Source organism: Nicotiana attenuata, chromosome 10 (genome assembly GCF_001879085.1).
Source record: "Nicotiana attenuata strain UT chromosome 10, NIATTr2, whole genome shotgun sequence".
NCBI lineage: Eukaryota > Viridiplantae > Streptophyta > Magnoliopsida > Solanales > Solanaceae > Nicotiana > Nicotiana attenuata.
The window spans coordinates 17712093-17731759 of NC_031998.1; the positions used below are offsets into that span (position 1 = coordinate 17712093).

The 19667-nt window shown below is 40.7% G+C and overlaps 1 protein-coding gene across 1 annotated transcript; it reads left to right on the forward strand.

The window, feature by feature from the left end:
• On the forward strand, positions 358 to 2312 carry LOC109233863 (protein DETOXIFICATION 51-like). The gene has a single exon (XM_019399715.1). The coding sequence runs from the start codon at positions 532 to 534 to the stop codon at positions 2095 to 2097; it is 1566 nt and encodes a 521-aa protein (XP_019255260.1). The 5' UTR covers positions 358 to 531; the 3' UTR covers positions 2098 to 2312.

Sequence of the window (19667 nt, forward strand, 5' to 3'; positions counted from 1 at the left end):
GTGGGGAAAAGAAAAACAAGACCATGGTTGAATTAATTTTGGTCTTTTTAATCATTAAAATGAAGGTGTCCCCCATGCATGGACTACTTGGACTGGGGACTTTGGGAGTGTCATCTAAGGAGAACTTACGAGAAACAATAATCTCTCTCTCTCTCGTAAAAGAGAAAAAATAACCCACACTCAATACACATATCGGAAATATAAGCTCTGACACTCCACATACAAATAAGTAAATCCCAACGAAATTTAATACTGTAGTATAATTCTACAAAATGAACAAAAGCTATTAAAAATTATAGCACTATATAAAGGCTGTAGATATATTATAAAACAAAAAGAAAAAAATGTCACCTCAACTTCTTCACTAATGGAGTAGTATATATTTGTCCAATCTCTCTCCAACCCCTAAAACCAAACCAAACCAATCCGGTTGGAGATACTTACGATTGCAGAGTGCTCTCCATGAGAGTATCTCCTCCTCAAGATCAAAACTCACAAATTCATTAATTTGCATTTGTTTTTTGGATCACTATGTGTAATCCAAGTACTCTTGTGATTGATAAAAAATCACAAGAAACCAATTTGTATCTCGATCTACTATCACTACCAACCACCTTAGAACCCCAAGAAACTCCGAAACAGATCCAAGAAAAATCTGCCAACTTCACTTTTCTCCCAACCCCATCACAAATCCTCCATGAAAGCAGAGCTCTTTTCAACCTAGCATTCCCTATAGCACTCACTGCCCTTATTCTTTACTGCCGTTCCATTCTTTCAATGCTTTTTCTTGGCCATCTTGGTGATACTGAATTAGCCGCTGGCTCTTTAGCCATTGCATTTGCTAATATAACAGGCTATTCTGTGCTCTCTGGTTTAGCTCTGGGAATGGAGCCTCTTTGTTCTCAAGCTTTTGGTGCTCAACGTCCTAAGCTTCTCTCTTTAACTTTACAAAGGTCTGTCATTTTCCTTCTCTGTTGTTCTGTGCCCATCACGTTCCTTTGGCTCAACATTTCCAACATTCTCCTTTATTTACATCAAGAACCCAGTGTCACTAGTTTGGCTCATACCTATCTTATTTTTTCACTCCCTGATCTTATCACTAATTCTTTTCTCCACCCTATTCGCATTTACCTTCGTGCTCAAGGAATTACACATCCACTCACGTTGTCTTCCTTAGCCGGAACCATTTTACATTTGCCCATCAATTATTTCTTCACTTTTCGGCTTCGGCTCGGTGTGGCTGGCGTTGCTGCTGCCTCTGCTATATCAAATGCGGCGGCACTCGTGGCGCTTGTTTTGTATATCAGGATTAGCAGGTTGCACAAGCCGACTTGGACGAACCCGAGCTTCGAGTGCCTGACTGGGTGGAAGCCACTCATTCGATTAGCCGCGCCAAGTTGTGTTTCGGTATGTCTAGAGTGGTGGTGGTACGAGATTATGATACTTTTGTGTGGATTACTAGTGGACCCTAAGGCTACTGTTGCATCCATGGGTGTGTTGATTCAGACGACGTCGTTACTCTATGTGTTCCCCTCTTCTCTCGGGTTTGCGGTGTCCACTCGGGTTGGTAATGAGCTAGGAGCTAATCGGCCCGAAAGGGCGCGGGTATCAGCCATGGTGTCAATGTGTCTGGCGGGCCTGATGGGCTTATTAGCCATGTTTTTTGCTACATCAATGAGAAGTATATGGGCTAAAATGTTTACAGCCGATGTTAATATTTTACGGTTGACATCGGCTGCATTGCCAATTTTGGGGTTGTGCGAGCTCGGAAACTACCCGCAAACCGTCGGGTGTGGCGTTGTTCGGGGGACTGCCCGGCCGTCAACGGCGGCTCATGTCAATCTAGGAGCATTTTATCTTGTGGGTATGCCAGTGGCTGTTGGGCTTAGTTTCTGTATAGGAATGGGCTTTGTTGGGCTTTGGATTGGATTACTTTCGGCCCAGGTATGTTGTGCTGGGTTGATGTTGTATGTGGTAGGGACCACCAACTGGGATTACGAAGCCATGAGAGCACAGGTGCTCACGTGCACAGGATGTTTAGAAACTCCAGTACTTGGTGAAAAGGAGCCGCTGATTTGCGTGACGGTGACTTCATAATGATAAATAGTTGACGAAATAGAACCTCTAATGTAATTTTCCATATTTTGTTTTTCTTCATATTCACATTGACTCCAATTATGCTTTGATTGTTCATTAGTGATTTTTTTTGGCCAAATACATATACAACCCATTCAATATAATTTTTCATTTTGGCACTCTATAGCTACCTTGTTCCATTTTGGCCCTCCAACCCTATTTTATATGTTCCATTTTGGCCCCAACTCTATTCTTATGTTTCACTTTAACACAAAAGTTGAACCCAGTGCAAAAAATATAGCGCGTGTGTATACACAAATCTGAGATGTAGTAAATATTCAATTAAATGTTGCTACCTGGTTTTTTCATCCATGTCAAACGAGTCAATACTAAAATACCCGAACCCGACCGTATTTTTTCATCTACTGCCTCATCTTCATTCTCTAAGTTCCAAAGCTTTCATCTGCCGATTTCATACCTGGCCCGTTTAGATGAAATAAACCCACAAAAAATATGGTCGGCATGTATGAAATCGGCAGATGAAAGCGTTGAAACTTAGAGAATGAAGATGGGGCAACAATGGATGAAAAAATACGGCCGGGTTCGGGTATTTTAGTATTGACCCGTATGACATGGATGAAAAAACCAGGTGACAACATTTAATTGGATACTTATTACACCTCAGATTTATATACGCACGCGCTATATTTTTGCACTGGTTTTAGTTTTTTTGTTAAAGAGGAACATAAAAAATAGAGTTAGAGGGCCAAAATAAAACATATAAAATAGAGTTGGAGGGCCAAAATGAATCAGGGTAGAGATAAAGTGCCAAAATAAAAAATGGTGCCGAGTTAAATGGGCTGTATATATATTTGGCCTTCTTTTTTCTCTTATATATTCTTTTCTCTTAACAACTAAATTTTTGTTGTAAACGCTCCTAATAAATATTTTACATGTTTTAGTTTACTTGTTTTTCTTTCGCTCCTATTACTTTATCTATTTTTGTACTAGGTACTTGTGGAATGAATACATGTACTAAAAATTGGAATTAGTTCTTCAATTAGCTGCCTTTTCCACTTGAGGAGAACTGGTTGGATTGGACTCTTGTTCGAGTGTGTTCCACTAATATTTGTTCAAATGCATTAGTAAAAGCATTTGATGTAGTAAAATATATTATGATTAAAGGAAAGACACGTGGAATCCAAGACGGGGATGGCCGAAGATCGAACACAGCTATTCCACTTGTCATCGGAAGGGATAACACTCATAAAGATGTATTAAATACTTTGCGCCCGGTGGTATTTAATAAAGAATATTCTGCAGCATTAAGGACAACGGCCCGTTACAGAGAATTTGGAATTTATGTTCACCGTTACATCTTCATCAATGAGCCTCAGAATTGACATTAAAGGAGGGCACGGTCCTAGGACCTCCTTCCCTAGACACAACTATCAATAGTGAGCCCAGTTATCATTGTAAAGGACACAAGTTTTCTAGCTAACTTACACTACATTCTATATAAAGCTTAATACAATTTTACTTTCCTGTTTTTGATTTCATCATTGCTGCGCCCGGAAATCTTGTTCCTCGAATTGTCATTTCTGCCATTTCATCTATTCTGAGGCTAAGTATAGTTAATTATTCAATTATCTTATTATTTCAGGATCAAATAAGTTCATTTATCTAGAAATCACATATAAATTCAACTATACTGTTTTATAGGTAAACAGTTTGGCGCCTACCAGGGGGCCTAGATAGCCGTGTAATTAAATTGATCCTTGCTTTTTTTAATAACGTGCTTTGATTATTTTGTCTTAGAAAAAACCATAAGAAATGGCAGATAACACCGTTAACAACACAGACAACCCTGAGATTTGGGGGAGATCAACCTCACTTTGAGGACTCATTCAGTGATACTCATAATGAGGGAAATGACGCCACACCGGTACATGACAGGTGTTGATACCCAATTTTTCCCTCATATATTTCAAATATGTGTATATACCTTCAAAATAGTGCACATGCATTATCATTGGATTTACAAACTTGCCCACATATTTTTTAAAATTTTTCTATAATTTTAAAGGCTTTAAATCAATTTATTTCTGCATTTTTGACTGTACAAATATCCAATAATTATCCTTCATATTATTTCTATGATGATTTAATCATCTAAATTCATAATTTATGCCCACATAGTGTTTAAATATTTTTATTGCATTTTTTATAATTACATTCGCATTTTTCGATTAAAATTGCACATTTTGCAATAATAGCCCGTATACTTATTAATTACTTTATTTTTGCAAAAATAGCTTTTATATTGTTATAAGGTCAAATTATTATCATTAATCATTTTTACGCACAAATGATATTTTTTGCTATTTGATTTATCATTTTTACAAATTATTTATTAATTAAAAATGGGTGTTTAATTAATAGCCCCAAATTCCTCCTATTTTCGGACCTAGGCTACCCAAACCAGCCCAATTACCCAGCCCAACTACTTAAATCCTAGCCCAGTCCGCCAGCCCAAATCAAATAACCCAGTACCCTTAACCCAATTACCTATACCCATTCATTAAACCCAATCCCAATCCGTCTAAATCCTGGCCGTTGATAAAAAATGATCAACGACCCACAGCTAATGCCCCCTTTCCCTTATGTCCCTCCTCTCTACCCTAATCCTCACTTCTCAAAGACCACCGCCCTCAAACTCTCTCAAGGCTCTCTTCGCCTCTGTCAAACCCTAGCCGTCACACCCCCAAACCCCCTCTTCAAATCCCGTTAATAATGGGATTTCACTACTATTCGCTTACCATATTTGGTTTCCTTTGTACTGGTTACTTGATTTTTGTATTACTTAGGTATTTGCCTAATTTTGGCAAATACCACTTCTATATCGGATGAGAATCAACTCAATCTCGAAGATTTGTGTGATATTCCGTCCATATACGTGAGATGAACTGCATCCTTCATACCAGTTGTTCGATTTCAAGTTTAAAACCGTAACTAGGGTTTGGAGTTTGATACTTTTCCTTTTCTGTTTGTTTTATTGACTGGCATGCGAGATTTTCCCCTTTCTTCGTCTGTGTTTACTCGATTTCTTTCCTTACATGTGTTTAATCAATTACTTTCCTTGTTTGAGCATCCAGTTTTATCACTAGATAAACCCCTCCCCTTTCCCCTTTAGAAGAGACCGAAAAATCACTATAATTTCACTAAAAAACTTAAGATCTGTTTCTGTGTTTTCTTTGCCATTTCGTTCTATCTCTGGTTTTGACCGGCTGAAAGCCAAGGCCAAATATTCTGGGTTCTCGACTATTGTGGTGTTATTCTTGCTTTTCTCACCTAACTGGTGAGTTACTGTACCTTAGCCATTTTATTCTTATGCATCTGTGACTTGGGTCCATGATTCTGTGTGTTTAAAGTGTCTTTTTCTCAAGCATGATTCTGTGTGTTTAAGGCTTATTTTCTCGAGCATGATTTTGTTTGTTGCATGTTTGATTGAGTCCTTTTAGTTCTCTAATTAACACTGTTAGTTCTGAAATTGCTTGTTTTGAATAATATGAATCTTCTTAAGTGTTTATCTTAATACCTTCTAATCTGTTTCCTGTATGCAGTTACGTTAGTTCTGCACTTGCCTTGAATTTCTAGTAACCTCTTAGGGTAACACTAGAATACTTGTTAGTTCACCTATTTCTGAGCCTTTTATGGAGTTTTGTCTTGATATGTTTGATCAATGTTGAACCCCTGTTCTGTCACTCATGTATCTTGATAACATGTCTATTAGCATGTCTTTAATTCATTTGATTCCATATGATTGTGTGACTCTTGGATAAATAGCTCATGCTTTCATACTATGTCTGAATGCTGATGGTGAGTAAACACAACCTGTCCTAAAAAAGTTTGCATGTACACTTAGCCTTATTAGGCCGTCCAGGCTTTAACTTATCAAGTACTATGCTTCTGTGCATAAAAAACTTTACAAATCTTCCCAATTTGTCTTAATACAATTCTGCCTATATGTATTCTGTGTTTTAGAACTCTGTTATGATGGCTTTTTCCTAAAATCAAACCTGTTTTAAAATTTGTCCTTTACCATTGTCTTCTTATGTGCTGTTGCCTTGAACTCCTATTCTTAGATCCTGTAGGTTCTCTCCTTCACCTCCTCAGTGTGAGCACTGCTCGGGGTCCATGTGAGACTCTCGTGAACTCTGACACACTGGGGTTTGGTTTCCAATCTCCTTTAAACTGTTTATGAGTATTTGTTCTTTAGTGTGAGCATTGCCCTGGGCTCTTGAAGCCCTTGGGAACTTTGACACACTAGAGATCTGGGTTCTATGTGCTATGGGTGAATCGTTCACCACTGATTATTGTGTACCTGTGAAAGTGAGCCTTGGAGCTGTTATGGGTCGAAGGCTTGGGCTATCCAGGTGCATTTGAGCCTGCTGCAGGCTTCCTATAGTTATATACTTTGTAATTTATTCATTCGATTATGGTCGGTAATAAGTATTTGTAATAACAATTGGGGCAATAGTGAATTGGGAAAATTGGGCTTGGTTTTAATGAGAATGGGTAGAAAACCCGCCTATAGGTGTCTGTTCCTTTCAAATATTTTTTGCTACTATATGTTAGATATCCAGCCTATAGGTTTATTTGTGCAGTAGATAACATGCATATAGGTGTTTATTTCATTCAATACGTTCGGCTACTGTATGTTAACTATCCTGCCTATAGGTGTTTATTTCAATACGTTTTGCTACTGTGTGTTAGATAACCTGCCTACAGGATTTAATTCGTTCAACATGTTCTGATTCATTAGATATCATGCATGTAGGATCAAAACAAGTAATTCTAAACATTCTTCATGTCTCACACCACTGCACCTAGATACTATGTCTATAGGAAATACAATAATCAAAATTCAGACCCGTTCGCTTGGAAATCATTGTCTATAGGCTTAATCATTTTTTATGATCGCTTAGCTAATATGCATATCCTTAGGAGGCAATGAACAGGCAATCACCAAAGGTAGAACTCACGCTCATAGGGATAATAGCCATTTCTGTCAAATGCTAAAAAGGGTGATTCTGCACGAATGCTTTGTTAACTACCATTAGAAAGCATGCCTATAGGAGTAAGTAATAATTTTGAGCTTTTCTGTTATCAATTGTCACTTAGATAACTTGCTTGTAGGTTCAAGTGCTCTAGTTAAAATCAGTAGTCAATTACAGGATCACTTAGAAATTATTGTCAGCATGTTTAAAAATCCAGAATCACGTAGAAATTATGTCAATAGGATCTAATACCCTTAACTGATTAAATTGTCAACACGCCAATGTGTTTTGCGTGCATTCGCTCCCTTATGTGCGGAAGCTAAGTTGAGCCTTTATCTGCTCTTGCATGAAAAGTCCAATGTGTTTTGTATGTCTCTTAGTTTTACAATTTTGAGCAACCTAAGATGAGTCTAGAACCATCCCAAATAGAGGTCCTAATGGCTCCAGGACCATAGGTAAGGGACGGATAGTGCACGCATAGAAATCGAACTAGAATCGATTAGAGCGCTTTAGGTAACAACTTAAAGATAGTAATCGGGTAGCAGGTGATGATAGTCTGTGCCCGCTGAATAATAAGAGTAAAACCCCAACTCGAGAGAGTTACGAAGTATTATTTATGTTGCACGGGGTGATCCTTTAGGCTAAAAAATTTAGGACCCCCCATCCATATTAAATAATCCTCTCGCTTCTTTATTAGACTACTTCATAAATTAAGTTCAGCCGGGACCCACTATTGTGGACCTTAGGGGGTGCCTAACACCTTCCCCTCAGGGTAATTTCGAGCCCTTACCCCATCTCTGGTGATGTAAACTGGTATAACATGGCTTATCTGCTCTAGGTGCCCTAACAGACCTTAATTTGTTAGGTGGTGACTCTTTCAATTCTAATTCCCTACTCTCTCAAAAGGAGTTGTCCCAGAAATGTCGAAACTCGATTTCGCGAGAAAAAGGGGGTGCGACAACAGGCAGTATCCTCCACAGGTTCGGGAGGCAACTCCCGATGATGTTGATGAGGAGCACGCCGTTGATGCGTTAAGGGTCTTAATAGAGCAACAGGCGATCATCCTAGGCCATCTCACGTGGCAGGACAAGGTTATGACGGAGTTGAAGCAGGCATTGTCGGGTGCTTCGAATAATACAAATAGACGAGATCCAATTGCTCTCGGTGTCCCCACGAATCAAACAACGCAGAGGGTCGACAACAACATACCTAGGGGTGAAGTTGGCTCTGACGGAGCCGGGGGAGCAAATCCGGTCTCAATAACGAGAGCGATCCTTTCAGAACAAACTTTTGCAGTTTATGAGGAAAGTAAGCGCGCACATGGGCCAAATCCCGGGCACGCAACCAGTACTGAAGGGCCCGGATTCAAAGAAGTATACTCAATTGTCGTATAAGCCGAGTGCAGCACCAGAGTTAATCCCGAAGCGGTTCAAAATGCCTGAAGCGCCAAAATATGACTGAACTTCAGACCCTCAGGAGCATATTACCACTAACATGATGTCGATAAAAGGAAATGATTTATCGCCTACGAAATTGAATCTGTGTTGCTCAAGAAATTTGGAGAAACTCTCACGAGGGGAGCTTTGACGTGGTATTCATTATTACCCGAGCATTCCATAAATTCCTTTGAGATGCTCGTGAATTCCTTCATCAAGGCCCATGCCGGGGCCAGAAAAGAGCAAGCCTGGAAGGCCGATATATTCAGGATTGCATAGGGAGAATCTGAGTTACTACGAGAATTCGTCACCCGATTCTCGAAGGAAAGAATGTTGCTCCCGGCTGTTCCGGATGAATGGGAGGCTGAAGCATTCACTAAGGGACTAAATTCGAGAAGTTCAGACGCTTCCCAAAAACTAAAGGAAAGCCTGCTCGAGTTTCAGGAAATGACTTGGGCGGATGTCCACAACCGGTACGAGTCAAAGATAAGAATCGATGATGATCAAATTGGCCTTCCATAGTTGGCCGAAGGACAGGAGAAGGATAAAGAAAAATCAAGATATGACTACGACGTGGACAGACGTACTTCGAGGGGCCGATTTTATCCATACGAACGGGCCGAAGGCCGTGGCAAAGGCTCCTCGACAGCAGACAAGTTCACCACTGATAGAAGGACCGATCGTGGGCGGAACAATAGATAACTACTGGATAAGGAAATGTCGGGGTATCGGGATTCTTCTTACCCCAAGTTATCAGAATACAACTTCAACATTAGTACAGTGGAATTGGTATCATCCATGAGAAATATCAAAGAGGTACGGTTCCTAAGACCAATGAGATACGATTCTAGTAAGAGGGATCCTAACTTATGGTGTGAATACCAATGGACGAATGGCCACCGGACAGGGGACTGCCTACACCTCCGGAAAGAAGTGGAAACACTGTTGAAGAATGGTCACCTTAGAGAATTCTTAAGTGACCGAGCTAAGAAAAACTATGGTCGTAATAGAGACAACGCGGATCCCTAAAAAATAGGAGAAGACCCCCACGCCAAACGATCAATATGATCTTCGAAGGGAATGAGATTAATGGGGTCACCTTTTTCAGCAGCAAAGAAGACGAAAGTTTTAATAACTCATAGTAAAATGCTCTGGGAAGATGATATCACTTTATCGGAGGAGGACGCAGACGGATTGCTGTTACCGCACAATGATACAATGGTAATTTCCTTAAATGTGTTAGACTTTGAAACTAAACGTGTTCTAGTCGATCCAGGAAGTTCAGCTAATATCATACAATGGAGAGTATTGGAGCAAGCTAAACTCACCGGAAGCATTATCCCGGCCACAAAACTCCTCGTTGGTTTCAACCTCGCGAGCGTAATGACTCGGAGGGGAGTTTTGCTGCTCACGAATGCTGAAGGAGTAATGAAAACGACTCTCTTCAAAGTAGTAGATGGTGACATAGGATACAATATCATACTAGGAAGACCATGGCTACACGAGATGAAAGCTGTATCCTCAAACATATTACCAATTGCTGAAGTTTCCAATACCCGAAGGAATCAAGCAGATAAGGGGTGATCAACCAGCGGCAAGGGAGATGAATGCAATTTCGGTTTCCAGTAGCAAAGGAAAGGAACACGCGGCATAGCAATTACAGGAACCGGCACGTATTCCCGATCTAAAAGAAGTTAACTCGGGAGCAGAGTCGTCGGAACATTACCAGGTGCCGAGATATTTCCATGTTCAAGAAGAGACGGATGCAATGAAGTCCACGGTGGAAGAATTGGAGTGAGTTGCATTGTTCGAAGAATTCCTAGAAAGGAAATTCAATTTGGGAACAGGACTACACCCGGAGCTCAGGTCTGGTTTTATTGAATTTCTTAAAGTTAATGCGGATTGTTTTGCATGGTCGCACGAGGATATGACAGGTATCCCGATGGAGGTAGCAGTGCACAAGTTAATCTTGGATCCCAACATACCTCCGATAAGACAAAAGAAGCGCCCTATTATCGAAGCCAGGAATAAATTCGTCAAAGAAGAGGTAACCTGCTTGCTTAATACCGGTTCGATCCGACAGGTAAGGTATCTGGGCTGGCTGGCTAACATAGTGGTAGTTCTTAAAGAAGAACAATAAATTCCGTATGTGTGTAGATTATAAAGATCTTAATAACGCTTGCCCAAAAGACTCGTTCCTACTGCCAAATACCGATCAAATGATTGATGCCACAGCCGGGCACAAGTTAATGAGTTTCCTCGATGCTTATTCCACGTACAACCAAATCAAGATGAACTCGGATGATTGGAAAAAGACATCGTTTATAACGAATTTTTGTACATATTGTTATAATGTGATGCCCTTCAGATTGTATAATGCCAGAGCCATTTATCAACGTCTCGTGAATAAGATATTTGAAAACCAAATAAGAAAAACTATGGATGTTTATATAGACGATATGCTCGTTAAGTCTTTGAATGCAGGTGGCCACCTCAAATAGCTGCAGGAGACTTTCGACATTCTGAGGAAGCATAACATGAAACTTAATCCCGAGAAATATGCGTTCGGGGTTAGTTCTGGTAAATTTCTGGGGTTTCTGGTCTCACAAACGGTATTTGAGGTAAACCCTGATAAAATCAAGGCCATAGAAGACATCCCGAATCAACTATCGAACGTAAAGGAAGTCCAAAGGCTCAAGGCAAGGTTGGTAGCTTTGAGCATATTTATTTCCTGGTCGTCAGAAAAATGTCATCGTTTCTTCGCATTGCTCAAAAAGAAAAATGATTTCGAATTGACACCAGAGTGACAACAAGCAGTAAGGGATTTGAAGAGGTACTTATCAAGTCCTCCATTGCTCTCAAAGCCCAAGGAAGGCAAAACATTGCCTGTCTATCTCATAGTCTCGGAAGTTGCGGTAAGTGCAATTTTAGTACATATGGATGAAGGTACTCAATCTCCCATTTATTATGTTAAATAAATTTTAACGGGAGCAGAAACTCGCTACCCACATTTGGAATAATTGGCCTTAGCTCTCGTAGTTGCCGCTCAGAAACTGAGGCCTTACTTCAAATGCCACCCGATAGTCGTGGTAAATACTTTTCTTTTGCGGAACATCCCCCATAAGCTCGAGCTCTCGGGCCGAATGGCCAAATGGGCTGTCGAAATGAGTGAGTTCGACATTGAATAAAAACCAAGGACTGCAATTAAGTCACAAGTCTTGGCTGACTTCGTGGCCAATTTTAGTCTGGGACAGCTGCCTCTGGCAACCAAGGAGGCAACAACAGTGTCAGAATCGACATCGGGAGTTTGGACCTTATTTACGGACGGGGCAACAACGTAAAAGGGTTCGGACTTGGAATAGTAAAAACTTTGAAGCAAGCCATTAGAACGATCCCTTTAACTAACAATGAAGCAGAGTATGAATCTTTGATTGCAGGACATGAATTGGCTCGAGGACTTGACTCCGAGGTAATCAAAATCAAATGTGACTCACAGTTGGTGGTAAATCAGGTCTACGGGATCTTTGACATTAAAGAAGAACGCATACAACAATACGTGATAAAGGTCCAGGCTCTGTTGGCACGATTCTGGGAGTGGTTAATTACTCATATCCCAAGGGAGGATAACAGAGAAGCAGATGCGTTGGCAAACTTAGGATCATCAACAACAATAAAGGGAACATAGTCTGGGGCGGTAGTAGACCTGACAAACTCAGTTCTTGATATAGATGGTTACTACACGGTAAATTGGATTAGTTTGGTATAGGACTGGAGAAATGAAATAATCGACTATCTCGAGCATGGGAAGTTTTTGGAAGACCCCAAAGCATCATGGGTTACGTGCCAAAGCTACATGATACAACTTCAAGAGAGGCCAATTGTATAGAAAATCTTTCCAAGGCCCACTAGACCGGTGCTTAGGAGCATTCGAAGCTAACTACGTCATGAGAGAGGTCCATGAAGGGATATGCGGCAACAATTCGGGCGCAGATTCCTTGGTGCTTAAGTTGGTACGGGCAGGATATTACTAGTCTCGCATGGAATAGGATGCCAAAGATTTCGTACGGAAATGTGATAAGTGCCAGCGATATACACCACTAGTGCATCCACCGGCAGAACCATTGCATTCAGTTCTATCCCTGTGTCCGTTCATGAAATGGGTGATGGACATCGTCGGACCGCTGCCATCGGCTCCCGGAAAGGTTAGATTTCTTTTAATTTTGACTGACTATATTCTAAATGGGTGGAAGCAGGTCCTTATCAGAAGATTGAAGAAAGCGAAGTGGTCGTTTTTTTGGGGGGAAATATAATTTGCAGGTTTGGAATACTAAAAGAGATAGCATGTGATAATGGACCACAGTTTATCGGTGCAAAAGTTACAAAGTTCCTCAAAGATTTGAAGATAAAAAGGATTATGTATCTACCTTACCATCCGAGCGCAAATGGTCAAGCGGAATCAACAAACAAAGTGATTACCAAATCTCAAGAAATGGTTGGAAGCGGCAAAAGGCAAATGGCCCGAAGAATTGCCTAAAGTTCTATGGGCCTATCGAACAACGACCAAATCGATCATAGGAGAAACTCCATTTTATCTTATTACGATGCAGAAGCTCTAATCCCAGTGGAGGTAAGTGAACCTACTTTGATATTTCCAGGCAAATGAAGAATTGAACAACGAAGCACTGTTGATTAACTTGGAGCTGCTTGAGAGACGCAAGGACTTGGCACGTGTAAGAATGGTAGCTCAAAAACAGAGAATGGAGCGGTATTAGAATCAAAGAGACAACCTCCATTATGTTAAAGTAGGAGATTTGATTCTAAGGAAAGTAACACAAAATACCCGGGAGCCCAACACGGGGAACCTGGGACCGACGTGGGAAGGTCCCTACCGAATTTCAACTATCACTAGGAAGGGTTCATACGAGTTGGAGAACCAGAGTGGAGATAAGTTGCCTAGAAACTAGAATGCGCCTCACCTCAAAAGATATTATTGCTGATGGACATTATCCAAGCGGAAAGTATGTGCTGCACTCTTTTTCTCTTCGTTAAGTTTTTGTCCCAATAGGGTTTTTCTGGCAAGGTTTTTAACGAGGCAGCAACAGAAAGCATACTGCGAAGATAGCAGCAGTAAGACCTTTAATAGCAGGGCAAACAACCAAGTTTCCACTCGGGGATGGTTAGATAGTCTTTGGCTCTATAGTAAATTCCTATTTGGAAGTTAAGTTTGCTATTGACCAAAGGCTACTCGACCGTTCACAAGCACAAACCACTAGAGGATTGTTAGATAATCTTTTGCTCGATAGCATAGATTCCTGAGGGAAAGTAAGGTGTGTTACTGAGTTAAGGATTATCTGGCAATTCATTGGTGGAATCTTTGAGGGTAAGACTTATAGTGTTCCAATTCGCATTCGAACACTATGGAGGTGGGGATGATATGAGGATACGACATCGGTAACTGCCACATCAATCGACAAAGAAAATCCAGAAATGTAAATGTGTCATCAGGACAGGGGATTGTGCAGCCAACCCCGTAGAAACAAGTTGTATAAAATAGCCACAAGTAATGGAAATCTTTTTTAGCATAGCAAATTCCCGTATACTTTTGAAAATAGAAGGAATTAAATGAATTGAAATCCTTTTATTTTTATCTTGTTTTTGGTCTGAATGATTCACTAACCTCTTCGATTGAAAGTTAAACAAGTACTTCAAATGCTAGTGCCATAATGAACAGGAGACATCCTCTTCAAGAGCACCGGAAACATAAGAGGGCCCTATCTTATGAAAACCCTCACGTTAAAGAGCTGGTTTCGGAACAATTTATGCCCGGAATCAAAATGCCTTCAAGGAAAGATGCACCCGAAGACGTACGCGAAAGGACACAAAAAGTAAACTTGTGCAAATATTTATAGAAACCCTCACGTAAAAGGGATAATACTCGAAGCCAAAGTGAATCGAGGAAAAAGAATCCGAGATTACACATAGCAAAGCGCAATCAGAAAAACATGCATAGAATTCTTAAGCAAGTGCAAAAGTTAAAGACTTGCATGGATACTCAAACAAAAGTAAGACTCAAACAATACATGAGCAAAAATATGTCTTTATGTACAAGAACATGCCAAAACTGCAAAAGTACAAGAATGGGAAAAAGAAAATAAAAGCTAAACTGCGGTGTCTCCGGAACCAGGAGGAAGAGAAGTGTCCGTGCCCCCGGGATAAGTAGGTGGGTCCACCGATGGCTCGACATTTTCCCCAGTTTGGTCTTCAGTATCGTTGCCTTCCGATTCCTCTTGAGTTCCCAAAAATGCGGAACCGGAACCAGAGGAACCAGGAGCAACAGACTGCATTGGGAGTCCATTTTTAGCACCCAACTCAAGCTCTCGGGCCTTAGCAATTTCGGCATCAAAGTCAATGATACCTGCTTTGGCCTCTTCCAAGGTTTTTCTCCTCATGCTGTACATGGCATAAGTTTTTTCAACGATGAGGGAAGCCGCTCGACGCTTAAGTTCTTCTTTGAGTCGAGTTACCTCCGCAAAAATGCTTTCCCGAGAAGACCTAACATATTTGAGTCTAATATCAAGGTCGCGGACGGTTGAACTAATGAGCTCGTTATACTCGATAGTTTTTTCTTGTGCTTCTCTTCCAATTGGGCATTTTTTTCCCTCACAGCAGTAAGCTCTTCGTTTGGAGTTCAAGGCTTCCTCTAATTCAATCACTTTTTCAGCAGTGGCAGCCTCGCGCTCGGTTGCATCAAGAACGACATCCTGGACTTCAGCCCATTTAGCCTTAGCTTCATCAAATCTAACCTGCAGTGGGCCAACTTCTTGGCTAAGGGTTGACACCGCTTGCTCACTTTGCTGCAAACGAGCTTCCAACACAACAACCTCAGTAGCTTTGGTTTCAACCTCCGGGAGGCGGAGAACGGTTTGATCCCGTTCCACCAAAAGTTGATCCCACTCAGAAGTCAGTTCCTCTTTCTAAGGATTCAACCTGTGAAGGCCCTCGGAATCAAGAAAGTTGGCCTAAAAAGCAAGAGAAGTAAAACTTAGAATACATTCATGCAAAAGTAGAAGAAATTACAAAGGAAGAAAGGAACACACTGTTACGGCATTGTACATGGCGTTGTTCTACAAACACTCCCCCGAGAGTTCTTGAATCTTTTTCCAATCTTTCTCTGAAGCCAAATGCTCAAGATAGTTAGCAAGCTCCACCGGCCGGGAAAGCAGGCTGCACCCAGTAGAGACCGAGAGGGTAACATTCCACCTCCTCTGTGGATATTCAGAAAGAACAGCATAATTTTACCCCAAATTCCCATGAACTGGGGATTGGGGAGAAGGAACATCTCCTTCGTGATCAGATGTGACCTTGGAGATGATGTAGCAGTTACTGGTGGGAAAGTAGATGAAGATGGAAGTGATGTAGCAGTTGCTGGTGCTGGTGAAAATGGGGATGAAGCTGATGGAGTTGAAGGGTGCAAAGCAGTTGCATCAAGTGCAGAGCTGGTGGTTGGATGCTCACCAACCAAAGACGGTAGGGACTCGGTACTCACCACCGTAGTACCGGGCATAGCAGTTGGTACCCGATAGCGGGAGTTGGCATTTTCTACCAAATCAAACTCTCCCAAGAGCGCCTAAACGTCGTCCTCGGTTGGAGTAGTTAACTTAGCAGATGGAGCATTTTGTTGAGTTGATGATGTACGTCGCCTTCTGTGTAGAGAAGCCCCATCACCACTAGCTTCTCCATCATCGTCGACCACCACGGTGTCTATGACCGGCCAGGGAAGAGGGCTAGTGATCATGACTTCCGGAGATGACTCAGGGGCAATAGTCTTCACCCTCTTATTCTTTTCTCCGGCCACGGAAGAACGCCTTCTTTTTGGTTGCTTGTTCTTCAGCTGGGGACCCCATGGTGAAATATTTGCACCCAAAGCAGGTTCGGAGATATCTGTTCAAGTAAGTGCCTCCTGAAGTAGCCTCGCTGCATCAGTGGGATTAGCCAAGACGTCCTCCTCGGGGACAGCAACAGAGCCCACAGGTAGACCTAATTTAATGAACAAGACAGAAGGGTTCAACCAAGTTCTTCACATTAAAAAATAGAAACAAGGTAAGTTCAAATTACCATGATTTTTGGCCTTCCACCTATATTTAAGGGCCAGTACTTTCCTCAAACGAGTTTCGGGCGTTGTAACATCCAAGATATTCTGGACCCACAGGTCCAAGTCTTCCACCACCGGTGGGACCCATCGAGTTGCTGAAACACGTGATAAGATGAAGAGTCAATACAACCACAAAGAAATATTTAGTAAAGAGAAATAATAATTGAAAAGTTTTACGAGTGCGATTCCAAGCAGCCGGAAAGGATGAAGCCATTGTCAGAATATTTTATTGGTGGCAACTACAACGAACCATTCCGTCCATCCACGGTCATTATCATCATCCATGCTGGTCAACAGAGCATGGTGGCCACGTTTGCAGAGGTTTATCATTACCTTACAGAAAATCTTGGGAGAGTAGAGATTCATCATATGAGCTAATTAGGCTAACTCTTCTCCAGTCTCCTGGCACAGGCGCCGAAGGCAGTCAACCGTCCTCCACATAGTGGGAATTACTTGTGCAAAACATATTTGGTAGTGGAGGCAAAACTCCGCAATCACGGAATCTAGCTCTCGACTCAAAGAAAACGTACCCAAATTAAAGGGATACGTGTAAGAATATGTAAAAGCCCTCCTTGGGAAGGGTCTCTCGCTCCGATAGATCAGGAGCAACAATATCTAACTCATGGCAACGACAGTCTTCCTTCACGGTAGGAATACTATAAGGGCGAATGGAAGAAGGATACCTACTGACAGCTCATGTACGAGTGTTAGCAGTAGGGAATTTTTCCTCGAAGTCCTTTGTGGTATTAAGACTTCTAGGGATGATGGAACCTACCGTTGGAGGAGCATAATCTTTGGTTTTGTTCTTGCTCTTTGAAGAACCAACACGTTTTGAAGAGGAATCCATTGAATAGAGGAAGGAAAAGGTTTTGATTAGAAGAGAATTAGAGAAAAGATAGAAAACAAAGATGCAAGTTAGAAGTTCGAGATATTATGAAGTGCTTAGGAGAAGGATGATGCGTATAAGTAAAATTTTGGCGGCTAAATTCATGGCCATGATTACCTTGATAATCAGCAGATGCTTGGTTGAATCATGGGATGACGTATGTTCGGGGCATTAAATACGGAGAGACGTGCATCTAATCAACCGTTAGAGGACTGTGGAGGGAGTTATAGTAATTCCCGCCAAAAGAGTATTTATACCAGCTTCCTAGTGACACAAAAGTAATGTCACCGGAAAGCAGGGGGACTATCTGTATAGGGTAAAATATATTGTGACACGTGGTCTTCCAAAGAAAGACACGTGGAACCCAAGATGGGGATGACCGAAGACTGAACACAGCTATTACGTTTGTCACCGGATGGGATAACGCTCATAAATATGTATTAAATGCTCTGCGCCCGGTAGCATTCAATAAAGAATATTCTGTAGCACTAAGGAAGACGTCCCGTTACAGAGAATTTGGCATTTATGTTCATAGTTACATCTTCATCAATAACCCTCATAATTGACATTAAAGGAGGGCACGATCCTATGACCTCCTTCCCTAGACAAAGCTATAAATAGTGAGCCAAGTTATCATTGTTAAGGACACAAATTTTCTGGCTAACTTACACTACATTATATACAAAGCTTAATACATTTTTACATTCCTGCTTTTGATCTCATCATTGCTGTGCCCGAAAATCTTGTTCCCGAAATTGTCATTTCTGCCATTTCATCTACATTATGAGGCTAAGTATTGTTAAATTATCTTATTATTTCAGTATCAAATTAGTTCACTTGTCTAGAAACCACGTATAAATTCAACTGTACCGTTTTATGGGTAAACATTTACCCCACTTTAATTTACATGTTTTGGCTCTTCCTTAATTGAAACAAGTTTAATTTCTTTTTTTTTATCCTTTTTGACTGAATTAGTCAGACAGCATGGCAAAGCTACATGTCATCAAAACTTTGACATGCTCCTCTAGTAAAATGCTTGTCATTCTTAAACTTAGGAACAATTATTATTAACGGCTCATCTCTCAAATATTGATAAATTGAATTTTGATCCATGTGATATTGATGTCCGGCTAGAATTACATGTTTCATAGTATTATGTGCCTTACATTTTAGTGTTATATTGAGCATTTCGTACGATGTTTTGAGCTTAATTATGTGTTTTGGATGTAGGAGTACTTGAAAGTAGAGTTGAGGAAGAGCCGCGATAATATGCGTGAGGCGCCAAGCAACGCGGCCAAACCAGGGGTGAAGTGCACAAATAGCCACTAACAGCACCTGTCTTTATTTTAAAGCCAGTGTTTTAAATATCTTTAGTTTTTAGCCACTGGTTTAATAAACTTATACCTGACTGGATATTAAGGACATACTGTCATAGTTTTGCAAATTGTTTTGAAAAAGTAAAGGACACTAAGTCCTGAAGTTTGAGTTTCAAATTGAAAAAGTTAAGGACATTTGGTCCTTGACTTACACTTATTAGTTAAAACCTGTCCTTAAGTTTGAATTACAGATTGAAAAGTTAAGGACATGAGTCCTTAACTTTGACTTGCAGGTTCAAAAGTTAAGGATAGGAAGTCCTTAAGTTTTACTTGCAGGTTCAAAAGTTAAGGACAGGAAGTCCTTAAGTTTGAATTACAGGTTGAAAAGTTAAGGGCATGAGTCCTTAAGTTTGACTTGAAGGTTCAAAAGTTAAGGACATGCAATCCTTAAGTTTCAATTCCAAGTTCAAAAGTTAAGGACATACAATCCTTAAGTTTCAATTACAGGTTCAAAAGTTAAGGATAGGCAGTCCTTAACTTTGAATTCCAAGTTAAAATATTAAGGACACTTGGTCCTTAACTTGGTCTTGAACTTACAGTACCTGTTCTTAATTATACAAGGATTGCTTTATAAAATATGTCCTGAGTTTCCCATTCTCTTGACTTGCAGGATGGAAACAATATGCATTATAGTTGCTTTTAATGGTAGATGGACTGAAGACTATAAATATATTGATCATC

Coding starts and splice junctions, on each gene's coding strand:
- LOC109233863 (XM_019399715.1), top strand. CDS start 532: ATGTGTAATCCAAGTACTCTTGTGATTGATAAAAAATCACAAGAAACC.